Genomic DNA, 17,501 nt, shown 5'->3' with positions numbered 1-17,501 from the left:
CTCTCTCTCTCTCTCTCTCTCTCTCTCTCTCTCTCTCTCTCTCTCTCTCTCTCTCTCTCTCTCTCTCTCTCTGTGTGTTCCTCTCTTCTCTCTGAGACATTTGGGTTTCTAATCAGGTCATTGTAGTGTATGTGGGACACAGTCCTGACTTTTGAAGAACTGCCCTTCTCCCTACTGCAGATCTTTAAGAGGTTGTCTTTACATAACCACGGTCGGTCGAGGACCACCGATTCTACGAAGGTGAACCAGACGACTCTCGTTTGTCTTCTGCAGTGCAGAGTCAGAGCCAGACAGTTCAGCACACAGGCTGCCCTAGCGCTGAGAAGGACCATCTCAGCAGAATATGGGCCTTGCGGAGTTAGTCACACGGCCCATTCTGTCAGGTCTGTCTTGGAAAGAAACATAAACAAGGTTAAAAGGAGACACACCACGTCAGTTCCCCACCCTCTTCCTCAATTTCTGTTATTTCACAACTGGACTCGGCTATTTAACAATGAGCAGTACCTCGTGGTACGTCCAGCCTCCGTGTAAAGCTGGTCTTGGTGCTCCAGTGTCGGGCCCCTTGGCTGTGGTACTAGAGCTGTCTGGCAGACTGGGCCAGGCGGGATGGATGGCATTCACACGATCTCGCCATGAGAGGAAGGGCCTCGCATCATATGACACTCTCACACACACACACACACACGCACACACACATACACACACACACAGGGATACACAAACACACCTACAGTATACAAACACACACACATACTGAACCCCCCCCCCCCCCACCAGTACACTCACTCTCCCCCCCCCCCCCCCCCCCCAAACAGAGTTCACTCTGTGCTCTCCAATCAGATAAGGCCGGAAGGGCCCATGAGGTTTCTCTAATTACAGTCCAGTGTAAAACGTAGCACCGGTCGCACTGTGAAACAGCTTCAGGATGTTCTCTACTGCAGCCTCCGGTCCTGCTAGTGTGTGAGAGGTGGCTGGTGTTGGTCGTGAGCCAGCCTTGTTTAACCCGTGCTTACTCTGTCTGTCATTGCTCCCCTGGAGGTGAAGCACCAGGCTATAAATACAAGGCCTGCTTCTGCAGAGCCTTGTCAATCTGCTAGAAGGTACCTGCCGTGGGCATTGAGAGATGGGCGACAAGGAGAGTGGTTCACGTGACACTTTGAACCGATGCCCTTTGCCCGGTTTGATATGACATTGGTGCAACACTATCTGCTGCACAGTGCTGCCCTGAGGGGCCCGCCGTAGGGGAAGTGCTGCGAGGATTAGAATCATTTGGATCCCAGCGTTGATAGTGAGGAAGAGAGAGAGGAGTGTGATAGCGAGGGAGGGAGGGAGTTTCTCTAAGTGTCTCTTCTCCCCTGGACATGCCCTTCCTCCGAAGGAATCCACCATTGTCCTCGACACTGTCTCGCCCATGGCCGTGCCCCAGCCTAGCTGCATGTTTTCGCTCTGCCCTCCCGTGTCCCTGCGTGGGCTGGGATTCCTTCTACCTGTGTCTGGTCAAGTGTCTGTCCAGGTCTCGAGTGCTTGTTTGTTGTCGTCTGTGTAGTTGTGGCCTGCTGTGTATGTCTGCTCCTTATCTCGGTCTTTGTTGGTGACTCTCCATGTGATTATACCCTGCTTGTTCCTGGTTTGATGAATACATATGCTTTTTTTTTTTTTTTTTTGTGAGTCTGCCTCTCCCTGCTTTGGGTCCTCCTCCTGCACTCACACCCTGACAAACAATGCACCATTGTGGAGGATCTGAGTCTCGTGTTTGATTATTATTTAACCCATTGTACCACCAGGTACAGTAAATGTTTGTGGCATTAATATGTTCCCCGTTCTGTCTTATTCACTGTGCCCTTTGTGTCGCCCTTTCCTATTGTTTACCAGTAATATGCTCCGTACTAAGTGGGCTATAACTGTTCAATTTTGGGCTCGATTCCGGCCGAGGCCATTTCCTGCATGTCTTCACATCTCCCTTTTCTATACATTTCCTGTCTTACTTTGACTTGCAGTCAGAACAGACCACAAATATATCTATAAAAAGTGTCTACAGAACAGAAGTGGTGGGGTGTTGTGTTAACATTTCGGTCTCCTGGTCCCGGTAGTGTGGAGGAGATGTGATAGGGGCAGTGTGTTTACATTTAGTCATTGTAGCAGACGCTCTTATCCAGAGTGACTTACAGTAAGTACAGGGTCATTCTCCTCCCTGTTTGCCCCTCTGTCTGACAGGAAGCGGGCCTACCTCAGCCAGCCTGAGAGGCGACCGCTGGGCGGTATCCTGGCCAGCAGGCCCACCATTATCCCCTTATCCTCCCTCACATACCCTGAGCTGACTCCCTCCTCAAGACACACGCACACACATTGCCTTATTCAGCCATTCATCGAAGTGTAGCCTAGCTTGTCTCAGTTCCTACTCCTTTGAGAATCCAGATGGACGATCGTCCATCGTCGTGGGCGATCCTCATTCTGATCGGATGGTATTCTGATCGGTCCGTATTCACGACCCCGTTCTCTCCTTCCTATGCCAGGCTGCAGGTAGGAGACAGAGAGCCATGCTGAAAGGGGGCAGCGCCAAGGCGGGGCTGCCAAGCCGAGCCTCCAGGAGCGGGCCAAGGCAGGCCTCGGCCGCCCCCTCCGCCCCCGCCTTCGCCATGAAGACCTCCAGATCCTCCAACACCCTGGCCTCGGACCTGCGCCAGAGCAGGGTGAGCTGCTGCAACCACGCTCTCGACACACACGCAACACACACACACACACATTGTACACACACTCTAATCACACAGTTTTCCACCATTATGACAAAGAGGTGGTCTGTTGGGAAGAGAGAGAGAGATGGGATACCTATCCCATTTGTGTGAGAGGGTCACTCGTGTTTCCTATCCATGGATGATTGGAAAACTCAATTCTCCAGTTAATCTGCGGGCCACCTGCGGCCTTCCTGACCTTGGTGGAACGTTCGAGCCTCGAGCACCACTGACTGACAGCCGGATCTCTCTATTCGTCTCTCCTGGGGGGGGTGGTCTAATCCTGTGTGCTTCACACACAATCATATTGATAGGCTACATGATGAGTTTGGGGTAAATGTTAATGTATTCCCTTTCCTAAACCGCTCTGTGTGTGTGTGTGTGTGTGTGTGTGTGTGTGTGTGCGCTGCAGCTGAAGAGAGCCAGCAGTGACGATGCCCTGGCCAAGCCTGCTGCGGGAGCGATGGCGTCGGGCTCCAGGATGAGGAAGACGGTGACCAGCGGAGCCATCTCTGACCTGGCGGAGGCCCGGCCTCGAGGCTTCTCAGGTAGGCTCCACGCTCACGGTGTCCCCTGGAACACAGTCTAGTTACACACACACACACACACACACACACACACACATGCCAGTCACAAGACAAACAAACTGCTGTGTGCTCTGCACACAGCCACACACACACACACACACACACACACAAAAAGAGCACTTCCCTTTTACAGGCCGGCTTCCCACAGAAATAACAGTCTACCTGAATTTGAGCACTCTGCCCTTCCCACACAGTATGACTGAACAGCCAAACGTCAATATTATTCTGGACTGTTCCGTGCTTCCTTGCGAATGTTATTGTTGGTTTTCTACAAGCTGAGTGTGTCAGTGTGGAGGAACCGCCATGTACGTTTGCAAGAGGATTGCCAGAATCGTGTTTTTTCTCCAGTGACTTCAGTTAGAGATCCTCATCTTTTGTTTCCAACACAGCTGAAACTTCAGTTGTACTTACCTCCCACCAATGACCACTAGAGGGCCACAGCTCATCATTCATATCCAAACGGTTCATGTCGAGGCCGCTAGATCTTTCCCCTTGGTCTCTGTCCTCTTGATGTTAAACTGAGTCTGTTCCCCGTTTGGCTGGACTACTAAGATGTGCGGGTGGCGGTTAGACGGTCCAAGACTTCTAAGGAGCCGGATCCTGGCAGAGTGGACACAATCATGCTTTCCTCTCTGAAATCCTGGGGTCATTTCTCTGAACCGTGGCCATTTTTCTTTGTCGCGACACGGAAAATATGACATTTGTTTTCCAGTGAGGTCTATGGAAGGGTGAAGAATGATCCTCATTCTTATCTTGAGAGAGCTGAGCTCTTTGTGTTCGTTTATATGTTTCGGTGTGTGTGTGTGTGTGCGTCTTGTTGGTATTCAGCATTCAAGGCTTGGAGGGTTCAGCTGTGGGTGAACATGTCTATGGAGCTGGAGAACACCCAGTCCTTGTGCTTGACTGAGTGCAAACCTCCACAGCGCCCTCAGCACATTACTCTGTCACAGTGACAGGAGCTCCCCACCAAACTCTCACTCCCAGGAGAACACACCCATCCCTCATAGATCACTCGGCTCGCCCCTCTGAAGTCCATCACACACAATAACCTAGCTTGTTTCCACGTTTCGGCGTTTTGTAAATCATTTATTTGATCCAGGAGGTCCTCTTCGAATAACAGAATAGCTCGAGAGCTGCTGCCATAAGCAGCTTGTTTGAATTAGACTTAAGGGTGAGGTATTTAACGATTGGAAAAATCAACAATTAGAGTACACAATTAGAGTGGACAAAGGCTTTTTAGATGTGACTCGTTCCCTCTAGCTGGGAGGATCCGTGCGATGACTCAGGGCTTGCCTGTGTTGTGCGAGGGAGCGTGCTGATTCCTTGGACGGAAAAACAAGTGTGCGCCCTCCACCTCCACGCGTGGGTGCGGTTTGGGCATAACCGAATTACGGGGAGACATATTTCGTCTCGCATCACGGAGGAATGTCGGGTTTTTACAGCTCTGGCATTGTGTGGGGAATACGGAGACGGGGTGGAGCTGAACACACTGTTTTCACCGGCTCGAAAGCACGGCTCCTGTTTTTTATTTTTATTTTATTTTTACCTCAGGTAAACAGCAAGGAGACTTGTTTTCCTGCCTCTACGCCCCCCCCCCTCCCCCCCCCCCCCCCCCCGTATTGGCCGTGGGGAAAGAGCATAGCGTTCCATCAGGGCACGGCTTATTGCCTGAGATAATTACATTACACACTTTAGGAGTTTTAATAGCACTCCTCCTCAATCTCTGGAATTACACGATCAAGGACGTTTTGGCGTTTTTTAGCCTGGTGGTTTTTCAAGACTTATATTTAGACCTGATATTTTAAATTAGTGGTGGGTTTGTGTGTGTGTGTGTGTATGAATAGGTAGGTTACAGATGGAATATAGACTGCTGTCTTCCGGAATCCACCGAACTGCGGTGTCAGCTACCACAGACCACCTCCCTGCCTCCTCCACATGAACTGGAGAACCACACACAGTATAGATCCGCATGCAGCAACCGTGTTCAGAGCATCCCCTTGGAAAATCCCCCTGTGCGAACGGTGTTTGTTTCCTGAAGCCTATCCCCACAGTGTTTGGGGGGGGGGTTGTGTTTTGGGTAGATTGCTAATTCACGTCTCTCTTCGGGCTGTTGTATAGGAGCGAGACTAATTGATTTCCACGAGACAAAGAAGCCCCGGGGGGGGTCCAGTGGAGCGGCAGAACCAAGTGTGGTCGTGAAGAAGCTTCTCAAGATTCGACACAATTAAGCCCCCTGGTTTGCTTTAAATGTATCGGCCGTGTTGGGGGGAGGGGGGGGGGGGGGGGGGGGGGGGGGGGTTGTGAATGAGTTTTCAAGTACTTTTCACTCCTCAGGACAGAAACGCGATTCTTGCCAATGTGTCATGCATGATGGTTCCATACTCCAGAAGGAGGCTGGGTCCGGAATATTCTACTGCTAGACAACAAGGCCGGCGTGTGTTAAGTGCTAGATAAGGACGTGGTTGCCAAACCCCGGGTCTGTATCGGTGGAGGTTGGCACCTATTCTGCCTTTTCTTCTGTTTTGGCATAGCTGGCACCATCTTTTCCCTTGGCAGCGATGCACAATCGAAGGGTTAATAAGCTGGCTGTGATTTTCATGCTGTACACCAGCGATTGTAAACCATGAAAAAATAAAAATAAACATAAGAACACGGTGTGTTTACCACTGCAGTAGCAGAATCATTAGACCAGAGACAGATGAATATTTGTTTTCAACCTCTGGATCCAACTGAATCGTTTATGAGGCCACCGAAGAGAGGAAGAAGCGTTTCATCTGTTTTTCCCAGACCTCAACAACTCTAATTAAGGTTGGGAGTTTACTTTTCTACTGCATCCTACCGTGATAGTCTGTGCAGAAACCTCACACCTAATACAGCTTGACAGTATCTGCTCGGTGACTCAGCATGGGCCTCCCAGGAGCACATACACACACACTCTCTCTCACACACACACACACACACACACCACACACACACACACACACACACACACACCACAACACACACACACACACACACACACACACACACTCACTCTCTCAAACACCACTCTCACACACACTCACTCTCTCAAACACACACTCCCTCTCACACACATTCACACACACAGGGCCAGTGGCCCCGAGGCTGAGGCAGGTGCAGTCGACAGTGAACCGGACTGGTCAGACTGGTCCTCATGGAGCCGTCACCAGCCCAGCCCTCCCATCAGAGACGTGGGAGCAGGACTGCCAGTCAGCCGTGTGTGCTGGGGAGGCGGAGCTGGGGAGCGGAGCTGGGGAGCGGAGCTGGGGAGCGGAGCTGGGGAGGCGGAGCTGGGGAGCGGAGCTGCCGTCTCCCCCCCTGAACCGCCAGGACCCGCCTCCTGTTCCCTCAGAGATGGCACTCCAGGGAGACGGCTTATTTGAATACAGATTAGACAGGTGACCCGGGGGCCCTCTGTGGTATTTTGCCAAGGGGAATGTTGGGATGTGATATGCAGAATCGGGGCTGTCCAGGCAGGGGTTGACGATGGAAAAGGGGAGGGTTACCTTTAATACTTAAGAGGGAAACCTGACAAAAAAAGCTCTCAGACTCTAATGCTCTAGACACGGCTGCCTGTCGAGATGAGAGATTGTGCTGTCATAGCGTACGTACCGGGGGCGTGTGGAGGAGATAAGTACAGCTCCAGGTTTTTTTTGTCAACGTGTTCTCCACCCCCTCTGATGGGGCTGGTTTAGCTTTTGTCAGAAGGGGATTACGTAACTGGAAAGGTGTGCCTCATTAAGTCTTTATGTCGGCTGTCGGATCCGTCAAGTTTGTCTCGTTAACACTCCTTTCAGCTCATTGTCACTTGAAGAGACGCCTGACTGACACAGGGCCAACGGCACTGTCAGGCACGCAGACTCGCTGTCAAACGTGAACGTCGCAAATCGAGCAGCGCTTTTGTTCATTGTCGTGGATGCAAATTTCGGTCTGATTTGAAGTGGATGTCCCTCAATTTGGAAGAACCTATTGAGTTTCCTTCTAGATTCCATGTTGAGAGAGCTCAGTCCTGCCCCTCCCGTCTGCCTGTTCGAGGATGACGAGCTAAAAGCTGTCATCTGGGTCCTCTGGGACGACACCTGAACTCGTTTGCTTATTTAGTGAAGTGAGGTGCCTTTTCGGTCCAGAGCGGGGGCCTAACCCCCAGAGACCAGGCCTCCTCCCCCGCCCCAGCGTCCCTGCAGCCGGCCTGTCCCACAGCCAAACCCCCATTCCCCTCCCCTGGGTCCCTCCCAGCACTTACACTGATTACTGCTGCAGAGAGGAGAGAGACAGCCAGGTCCTCCGGACCCACACGACCCCCTGCATCAAGTCCTCCGCTCCACAGCCGGACCCAGGGCCAGCCATCATGAGGGGGCCGCGCTAACGCCACGACCCCGGCGTGTCTGGGTAACGGAGTCCCTCCTATGCGCCGCGAGCGGTAAACCAGGCTACATCCTCCACGCTGTGCCGCCAGACAAGGGGCTAACGCACCCATGACTTATTTAAGCGCCTCGTCAATATTTAAACGGCAGCTTTTGCTGGAGAACATCCCCGGTGGAGTACAGGGAGAGAGGACAGAGCCGGTCTATAAATAACCCCCTGCCCAGCCCTGGGCCCAGCTGGGATGTGTGCTGGGCAGAGCTCCATACCACACAGTCCATTTCCTTATTCTGTACCTGCTTAGCATCCGTATCTGGCCTCTCTTGAAACCGAGGCAGGCTAACAGACTGTGGGATGTCACAGTCCCGTTCAGTCCGGCTGTCGCACGCCGTTGCGTTGCTCTGTCCTTGAAGGGAGGAGGCATATCTGTAAAGCCTGTTGATTTCCTATCCTATACTTAGACCAGTAGGGTTAGGGCTGTGGATGTCTTGAGGTAACATGGGGGTGAGTGGTGAGGGCTTGCCACCCTCCAGGGCTGGCAGGGCCTGACTTGTCCTGGGAGGGAGGACAGCCAGGGAGGTTCCGCCTGAGTCATCAGCACCAGGCAGGGTGCAGGAGAACTTCCAACACGTCACCCCCCCCCCCCCCCCACGCCAGAGCTCAGCACTCATCTCCATCTCATTAAGACCCGGCCGAGACATATTTCACTGGCGGTAAACAAGGACTGGGAGTTAATGGTGGTGCTGACGGTGAGCAGTTTCTCAACAGCAGCCCTTTCTCTCTCTCCCCCTCTCTCCCCCCCTCCCTCTCCCTTTCGCTCTTCTTTCTCCCACTCACTCCCCTCTCTCTCAAACTGTCTACTTCTGCTGCTAGGTTTGTGAAATAGAGCTTTAATTTTTTTGCTGTGTCCATTTTTTCGGGGGGGGGGGGGGGGGGGTTCAAATTCCTCCATACTTAGCCCCCAGCGGTCTGGCCTGTGGGGGGGGGGGGGGGGGGGGGGGGGGGGGGGGGGGGGGGGGGGGGGGGGCAGACGGAGGGCCCGGTGACTGATGGAGCAGAGCCACCCCTCAGGTGGTCCTCCATATGGGCTGCTGCCTCTCCTACAGATGGCGCGCCGCACTCTCCTCTACCCTGCATCCATCTCTCCCCCGTCCCTCCGACGCGGCCCGTTCTGGCTGGGTAATCCGAGCAGGCCGGACGCTTTTCCCCGTGCGCGCTCGTCCAGGGCGTCGGCGTGGGGATGATAAATGGTGTGTGTGTGTGTGTGTGTGGGGGCTGTCACGGTGAGTGATGGGGGGGGATCGAGGAGAGAAGAAGGAGAGGAGGAGGAGGGCGCGGAGGCGCTTGCATCCAAGAGTGGGTTCTGGTTCGTGGTCGGTTGTGGACGTGCTCAGACGGCAGGCATGGATGTCTGGGGGTGGAGGACTGGGGAGGGGTGGTGGTGGTGGGGGGGTTAGGGGAACATGTGGCCCTCGGGGGGCCCGGTCCTCTCCTCATCCCTCTCACATGAATGAATCAGACACACCTCGGCCCCTCTGGGGCTCCACAGCCTCTATAAGCACTCTACCATGACAGACACGTACACTCTGACGGGAACACAAACAGACACACACACAAGACGAGCAGGTTCACGCAGAATACGGATACATCCCTTCTCTTCCCCTCCTCCACATAGACATGGGTGTGAGTCCAGAAGTTCTCAAACCATACGGAACAACACTGTGCGTCTATCTAAGCTATAGGAACTCTTCTGAGACTCAAAGGATCCCCCCCCCCCCCCACCCCCCCCTAGCCAGACCTTCTGAGAGGCCCCTGGGATGGGCACCCTGTGGCGAGGAGAACATTCTTAGATGGATTAGAGCTGTGTTTGTTTACTGAGGGTGGTTCTGCAGGCATGAGCACCAACAGAAGACTGGATCAGTGGAGAACACGAGGAGCGGCCAGGGCACTGGAGAGAAGGAGGGAGGGAGGGAGGAGGACAGGGAGGGAGGAGGGAGGGAGGGAGGGAGGGAGGGAGGGAGGGAGGGAGGGAGGGAGGGAGGGAGGGAGGGAGGGAGGGAGGGAGGGAGGGAGGGAGGGAGGGGAGAGGGCTTACAGGGGGAGATGGAGGATGGAAGCAGTGAGAGAGGAGGAAGGAGGCGAAATTGCTTTTCAGTTTATTTACCATCTCACGCACAAACTTTTATGAGATATATCCAAAAGCTCCACACAGCATCCTACAGCTGAAGTCTGTGGATCTGTAATAACGCTGTTAGGAGGGGAGAGTGGGGTAAACATTACACACACACACACACACACACAACTGCACACATGCACGTATGGAGAAACGGTGGGAGAGGAAGGCTGATACAAAGGGAGCAATGTTCTCTGATCACACTGCTCGCTGGAAACCAAACCAACCAAAGATGACGCATCAAGTTCGGCCCCAACCTCAGTTTCCCCTCTGTAGCTTTTATCATCATGAATATTTCACGCACACATACATACATTGTAAATGAGGGAGACTGGGAAAAAAACAGCCTGTCCTCCCCTCTCCCTTCTCCTTCCCTGACACCCCCCCACACCCTCTTACTCCTCCTCCCCTCCCACACCCTCCCTCTCTTACAGACCCTCTCCTCACACTCCCTCCCCCCTGCTGAGCACGCTGCAGGGAGACTGGCAGAAGCAGTCTGGGGGGCCCCCCCGTCACCCCCCCTCCACACACACACACACACACACAAACACACACACACACCCCCCCCCAGCTCTCCATAATACAGAGCCATGCTATGAAAACACTGGGTTGGGCTGCGTGTGTGTGTGTGTGTGTGTGTGTTTGGAAGCCTGCGGGATGGTTTGCCAGAGCTCCGGCCAATCGTCCAGCCTTGCCTCCGCTGGACGGACGAGGTCAGGGGAGTTCACATGCAAAGGAAGAAAAGAGCTCGCCTGTCAGGCTCCGCCAAGAAGACAAATAGACTCTTTCCTCCTCCTCTTTCCTGCCTCCTTAACCTCCCCTCAGCCCTCCCTTCTCTGCCCTCTCCTATCCTCTCTTTCTCTCTCTCTCTTTCTCTCTCTTGTTTCTCTCTCTCTCTCTCTCTCTCTCTCTCTCTCTCTCTCTCTCTCTCTCTCTCTACCCCCTGCTAAAAGCAGCAGTTCGTCTCTGCTCCAATGTCAGCGGTGAGAGTGAACTGACTCTGGGAGAGTCAACAGCGCGCTGTCAGGCAGAGAGTAGGAGCAGGGGGAGGAGTGGTGGGGTGCGTTTCTGAGTGCGTGCGTGCGTCTGTGTGTGTGTGTGTGTGTCGACGGCCGGGCAAGCCACGCCTCCTCTGAGCTGATTCCAGCCGTCACTGGGCTAATGAAGCCCACACGGTGCTGCCTGTCTGCCAGTGTGTCACTGTCACCAGCCTGCAGGACCTCGGCAGCACACACACACACACACACATACACCGGGCAGTGGGGCACATACACACACACACACAGCCACAAGAAAGGCTGGAGAGAAGAAAAGAAGAAAAAGGAGGGAACAAGGTTTTTTTTTTGCTTTTGCTGTTCTCGCCGGTGGATCTGTGCGGGATAGTGCCGTGCAGGATAGGAGACCGTGTTCCTGGGTCCTGAGCTGAGCCAGACTCCCCCCCCCCCCACACCTCCAAACTCCCCCCCCCCCCCCCCCCTCTGTGGTCGTGGTTGTTGGATTAGTCCGTCCCGGTGTGGACCTTGGGAGCAGCGGACCGCACCACCATGGGGAACCAGGCGGGGAGAGTCGAGGAGCCGGGAGAGTCAGGTGTGCTGCCGTGCCGCGCGTCGGGGCTCTCCATCACTGAACGTGTCTTCTGACCGGAGTCTCCTCTCGCTGTCTCCCCCTCTCTCTGTTGCTCTCTGTTGCTCTCTCTCTATTCTTCTTTATCTCTCTCTTTCTTTCACTGTCTCTGTATTTATCTCCGTCTCGCTCTCTTTCTCTCTTTTTTTTCTCTCTCCGTCTCACTGTCTCTCTCTGTGTGTGTATTTCTTTATCTCTCTATCTCTCTGTCTCACTGTCGCGCTCTCTCTCTCTCTCTCTCTGTATTTCTTTTTCTCTGTCTCACTGTCTCTCTCTCTCTGTATTTCTTTTTCTCTGTCTCACTGTCTCTCTCTCTCTGTATTTCTTTATCTATGTCTCACTGTCTCTCTCTCTGTATTTCTTTATCTCCCTGTCTCACTGTCTCTCTCTCTCTCTCTCTCTCTCTCTCTCTCTGTATTTCTTTATCTCCCTGTCTCACTGTCTCTCTCTCTCTGTATTTTTTTTATCTCTGTCTCACTGTCTCTCTCTCTCTCTCTCTCTGTGTATTTCTTTATCTCTCTGTCTTAGTGTCCCTCTCTTTATATCAGTAGCTCTCTTTCTCTCCGCTTCCCTCACTGACTAGCTGTCTTTGTACCCCATTGATGTGGGAGGCAAAGCCGGCATTGCCAAACAGCCTAGTTATGAACGATCTCATGGCGTGTCGGAGAATCCCATTTAAATGATTAATTGTTGGACATATTGCGCCAGGCAGACGTTGTGCTGGCGGTGCTAGATCTAACTAACATGCCCCTGCAGTTGTATACATGAGAGCACATGATAGTGAGGAATCTTTACTGGAGGTACGAGGAGCATTCCTCCCTCATTGGCTACATTCTTTAAACGGAATGATTCTTTGTGTAACGTGTGAGTGTGTATGTGTGTGTGTTTGCGTTTGTGTTTGCCGAGGGTGTCTGGACATGAAAAATGTTGACTGTGGTTGATTTCAAAGCAGTTTCCTCTCTCTCTCAGAGGAGGAAGGAGGCGGGAGGCAGGGGAGGAGATGGTATCTCTCACACCCTCTCTGTACCCCGAGGAAAGACAGAGTTGCACATTTCCATTTCAAAGTCTCTTTTAAATTCATCTCAGCCGACTTGGCACGCGAAGAGCAAGTGCCAATGTCTTTCCCCCCCCCAAATCTGCTGCTGTCCTCAGTGGACGCTTCTCTCCTGGTGTGTGTGTGTGTGTGGCCAGGTATGTGGACGACATGAGCCATGCCTTTTGACTCATGCATCTGTTCGCTGTGATCCATGGATATGAATCCCTTTCCAGTCCATTGAGAGGGCTCTTGTTTATGGCTAATGTGGGCAGTGGAATCCCAGTGTTACTCATTGTGCTGGGGCGTAGTGCAGAGCCAGGCAGGCAGCCAGTGTGCCTGGGCTCTCAGTACACACGCACACACACACTACACAGCGTTTATCAGCTGGCGGGTGTTAAGCCATGTCATTTGGTAGCGGTAGCGTGTGTGTCGGGAGATAGCGCAGCACGCTAGCATTGGGAGGGTACAGTAGGGAGCTGCCACATGCCTGGGGAGATTAGCTCCCCTTTTCCAGTCACACGCACGCGCTCAACCCTCCTCTCCAACAGGTCTCGTAAAGTCGGAAGGACACACACACAGACCCGTCCTTGCGCAGTCGAGCTATTGAGTCGACGGGATCTCGCCGAGGTACGATGAAGCTCTTTTCACGTCATGGCTTGCGCTACTAAAAGTTGTGTTTTTCACTACTGACCAAATTTGGGTTGAAAGAGGATTCTCCCTGTGTCCAGAGCAACTGTGAATCACATACAATTGCGTAAACTGACCCCCCCTCGCTCACAGACACGCTCTCACACACCCACGCTTGTGCACACACACACACACAGTGAGGTGTCTTCCAAAAGCTCCTCCGATGACTCCCCTCTGTAAGACAGCTGGGAGGTATCCCATCCCCCCGGGGTCTGGCTATTTTCTCCCCGTCTCCCTGGCCTGACACCCAGCCACCGCGATGGCTGCTGCTCCGGTTCACGTGAGGTCAAACCTCCCCAGCCCACCTGTGGAGCATCACTCATCACATACACCGCACACAGGAAGCCCCACGCCATCACCAGCCCCAACAGTCCCTGGCTCTGTAGAAGCGGAGTGCACCGTCTGGAACCGAAGCCTCGAACGAAGGCTGGGAACAGGAAAGAAACGGCGTGTGATGAATGTTCTGGTTACGACGGGTTCCAGCGGTTCGTGTCAGCAATCGTTAGACTCATTGTAGGATGTCTTTAATTAGCCCCCGCTCCTTGTTAGGGCTCCTTAGGCTCGGTGTCATCCATCTCCCCCTCTCCTGTCCAGGAAGGGTTTCCGCCCTCCATAGAGTCAGGCTCTGTTAGACCCCATGAAGATCTCTACCCTCTACAGGAACGTTCATTAATCAGGCTATTATGAATATCGGAGGTCCGCAGCTCCGTCCTAGAGTTGGAACCTCCAAAGATTCAATGTGAATCGATCGTTCGTTCATGAATCAGTTCACGAATCGATCGTTCGCCTTTCGCCGCGTTGTCCTCTGACCTCGAAAGATGCACAGATCCAGGGTGACTCTCTCGACCGTGGTCCCCACACACCGTCCACTGGACGATGCACTCCAGAGCATTACCATGAACGGTTGTACCTCCGTTTTAATGAGGCGTTTTCACACTAGCGCCCCCGTAATATCTCCATTGAAATGGTTTTCACCACTACTGGGAATCGTGCGAGTCTGACAGTCCTATTAGGCAGCGGAGCATCGCCTGTCGGGCCATCTGTGTTTAGTCAGAGATGGTGTCAGGCCTGTAGATTAGAACAACCCTGTCGAGGGGTTGGCACGGAAACCGATGTTAGGGGAAACAACGGGGGGGGGGGGGGGGGGGAGACTGTCAGCGATTTGAAAAACGGCGCTATCTCAGAGTGGAAGGATGAGGAGGCGATGGCGGTCTGGGGCTGAGATAGGGAGGTCTGCGCCGCTCTCCCCCTACCGCCTCGCTGGACGAGCGGCCCGGTGCCCCGCGCTAGCAACAGACACTCTCACATGACCTTATCAGGGAAATATGGACTCCTACTGGGGCCTGTTTTCAGACCGGCCTCCCCTCAGTCAGACCGTCTGCACTCCGGAGGCGAGAGGGGCAGGATTAAAACCTCTGGCCCGTGGTGAAGCGAGGAGGAGGAGGGCGGAGGGAGGGAGAGAGAGGGAGAGATGACCAGAGCCTTTCTTATGCTCAAAAAAGGATAGCGCGCTGCACGGTTCTGCGGTTTCTCCCCCAGCGTAGTGGAGATGTTTGGAGGTAGCGGTAATGCCGGGAGAAGCTGCCAGAGGCTTGGGAAAAGCAGGAGAGGGGTTGATAGTGCCGGGGTTTTTTTTTGTGCGATACCAACGCAACGATAACAGTGGTGGTCCCCTTGGAACAACAGGGCTGTTTGTTTTTCTGTGCTCACAGTCTTGGGGCGCGGGACGCCGGGGAGGGCGGGGAGCAGCGGTTCACCTCAGGACACACCGCGGGCTCACAGGAAGAGATCTCTCAAGTCACAGCGCCGCCTAACCCAAACGTATCAGACTGCCATAATACGCACTCGTTTTTTTATTCTCGCAGAGGAATTCTTTTATATCCACTGAATACTTTTTCGGATAAATAGCCCCCCACCCCCGCCCCCTTCCCTGCTTGAGTGATACTATTTGCATCACAGATGCCCCCCCCCCCCCGAGTGTGCTGTTGATTTTTATTTTTTTATTTAACCTTTATTTATCCAGGCAAGATCATTAAGAACAAATTGTTATTTACAGTGATGGCCTGACTTCATGTGTCTGGTCACGCAGGTGTGTTTTTGCAAGGCGACATGCAAGCTGCCCTGAGTGTGTGTGTACCTGTCAAGGCAGGTGCCTCCTCGCCGAAGTGTGTGTGATGCCGTGTCGCATCACACACCCCCTCTGCGCGTGTTTCCTCGTCAGCAGATTCGCCCGCTGACCCTGACAGACAGACAGCTGGGCCCGCTCTGACAGGCTCCGCCATTGTCTCTCACGTTTCCCCACAGCCCTGGGAGGGAGTCCGCGGAGCTAGCTAGGCTCTAGAGCGTCTGTCTCGCAGGCAACGCTGCACTGTCCCTGATTGGGAGAGGGATTCTGAAGAAGCCCAAGACCAACCATCTCTAGTTCCCCTCCCTGCATAACTGCACAACCCAGAGTTCATGGCATTCTGACGCAGGCTAAAGAATGTGGGAAGACAGGAGAAATGTGCCGCCTCAGCGGTGCTCGGAGCAGAGGGAGAGCGCGGTGGGGACCGGCCCTCAGGAACAGCCGGCACTGTCAACACCTGTGTGTTTCCAAACGTCCTCTGTTGACAAAGCAAGGTGTGTCCTGTGTGTAAATGTCCCTGTTTTGCGGGTAACCATTCAACACACAGACATCAAAGCGTGCGCGGTCCCGCTGAACAGCCGACATGCGCGTTAGGCGAACACAAAGGCAATGAACTCTGACTCCGTCGATGACACATTTAACGTGCGCACATAGCACACGTTTTTATCTGTGGGCTCTCCAGAACAGTCCCTGTCTGCTGGCTCTGACATCTCCTCCCACAAGCCCGTGTGTGTGATGTGTGTGTGTGTGTGTGTGATGTGCCCTAATCCAAGCACGGCAGCTTAATGCAAGGTCACGTACCAGCCCTGGATTTCATCTAGCAGTGGATACATAAATCTCAGCTTGGATGGAAGTGGCTTGTTCCAACAATGAAGGTCATGCAATCAAATACACAACATATTGCAATGCTAAAGTTACTGAACAATTTGTTCTGTTCTGCTTTCAATTGCAGTTGTGTGTGTGTGTGTGTGTTGCCCTCCTCAAACCTTTTAAATCCTGCCTGGTAAAATCTCCCATTCTCAACCTAATCCTCCCACAAATATATTATCTCTTATCCTTTTGACTGCCGTTTCCAGGAAATATTCTCTCCCAGGCCTGCTCTCTTCTAAATTGTGCAGTAGCTTACAGTATGTATTGAATCATTAGACTAATGTATAAACGATGTAGAGAAGGTCAGGGAAGCTTATGTTTTGAAACCAGATGAAACCGGAGTTCTCATGGGTCCATGTGCTCCCTTCATTTCCTTTGAACCGGTTCCTTCTGCTGTTTTGATCTAGTCAGGCCTGCTAATGGAGTGTTTGATTTGTAAACAGGGTCATCTGATGTACGTCTTTGGTGGAGCCAACGCTCTCACCTTTTAGCCCCTTCTCAAATAAACCCCACCATGGGAAACACGAGAGATTCGTGGACCGCTGTCCTGAACTAACTGCAGCCTTTGAAGAGAATTGGTGTCATCAAAGCCTGGTTGATCACCAAACGATGCTACGACTGCAGCATTACCATCCGCATGCACATGACCGATTACTATGTTTATTCTCTCAGAAGCCACACTGTGGAATTGCTTATTTTTCCCATCAATACTTTACAGCGTGCTGTTTTTCGGTTCACATTTGGAGCAGAAAGCGGGCTAACTGGGCTCCGAATACTGTTTGCACGGCGTAGCGTTTCAACAGCTACAGGCCCGCAAACTACAGTTCCTTTAAAACAACAGAGGTAGGTTCACCCTCTCAGTAGTGGATCAGTGTGATTGATGTACCACCTGCTGACAATGGACTTGCCAGAAGGCCTTGGATCCACAGTATGGCTGTTTTTTTTCCTCACGCATACGATGGAGGTGGGGCGTGCTTGCCCAGACTTCTTCTCCTGTGCCTGCTGCTCCTGTAACTCTGGTGGGGGGGGGGGATATCTCTGTTCAGACTTAGCAAAGCAGCATTCCTGCACACTCTGTAATCTAGTAATGGCTTTTCTATGTTCGGAGTGCAAGTCTATTTTCCTAACGAATTGCAAGTCAACATGTCACCACTCGGGAGTGACTCAGCCGTTTGATACCGGCAACTGGGCTCGACGGCTGGGCGTTTCTCCTGCGTTACCGGGTGATTTACAGCGTCCTATCAGCCCCCAGCCAAGCCACATCCATTCTGCTCGCTCTTATTTATAT

At 53.0% G+C, this 17,501-nt stretch overlaps 1 protein-coding gene across 6 annotated transcripts in view; it reads left to right on the top strand.

Annotated features, from left to right (window-relative positions):
• specc1 (sperm antigen with calponin homology and coiled-coil domains 1) overlaps positions 1–17,501 on the top strand; it is a 60,228-nt gene that overhangs the window by 10,728 nt on the left and 31,999 nt on the right. For 5 of the 6 annotated variants that reach the window (XM_067256834.1, XM_067256836.1, XM_067256838.1 and 2 more), the window contains 2 exons: positions 2,514–2,690; positions 3,142–3,277. In XM_067256834.1, the coding sequence (XP_067112935.1) occupies positions 2,538–2,690; positions 3,142–3,277 (289 nt within the window). In that variant the 5' untranslated portion in view covers positions 2,514–2,537. Of the gene's footprint in view, positions 1–2,513; positions 2,691–3,141; positions 3,278–11,331; positions 11,460–17,501 lie in introns of those variants that run through there. The other variant, XM_067256839.1, reaches the window with a different exon arrangement.

This window comes from Osmerus mordax, chromosome 19, assembly GCF_038355195.1.
Source record: "Osmerus mordax isolate fOsmMor3 chromosome 19, fOsmMor3.pri, whole genome shotgun sequence".
In the NCBI taxonomy this organism is placed as follows: Eukaryota; Metazoa; Chordata; class Actinopteri; order Osmeriformes; family Osmeridae; genus Osmerus; species Osmerus mordax.
The sequence above is the reverse complement of the archived record's forward strand: the minus strand, read 5'-3'. Positions and strand labels throughout refer to the sequence as shown.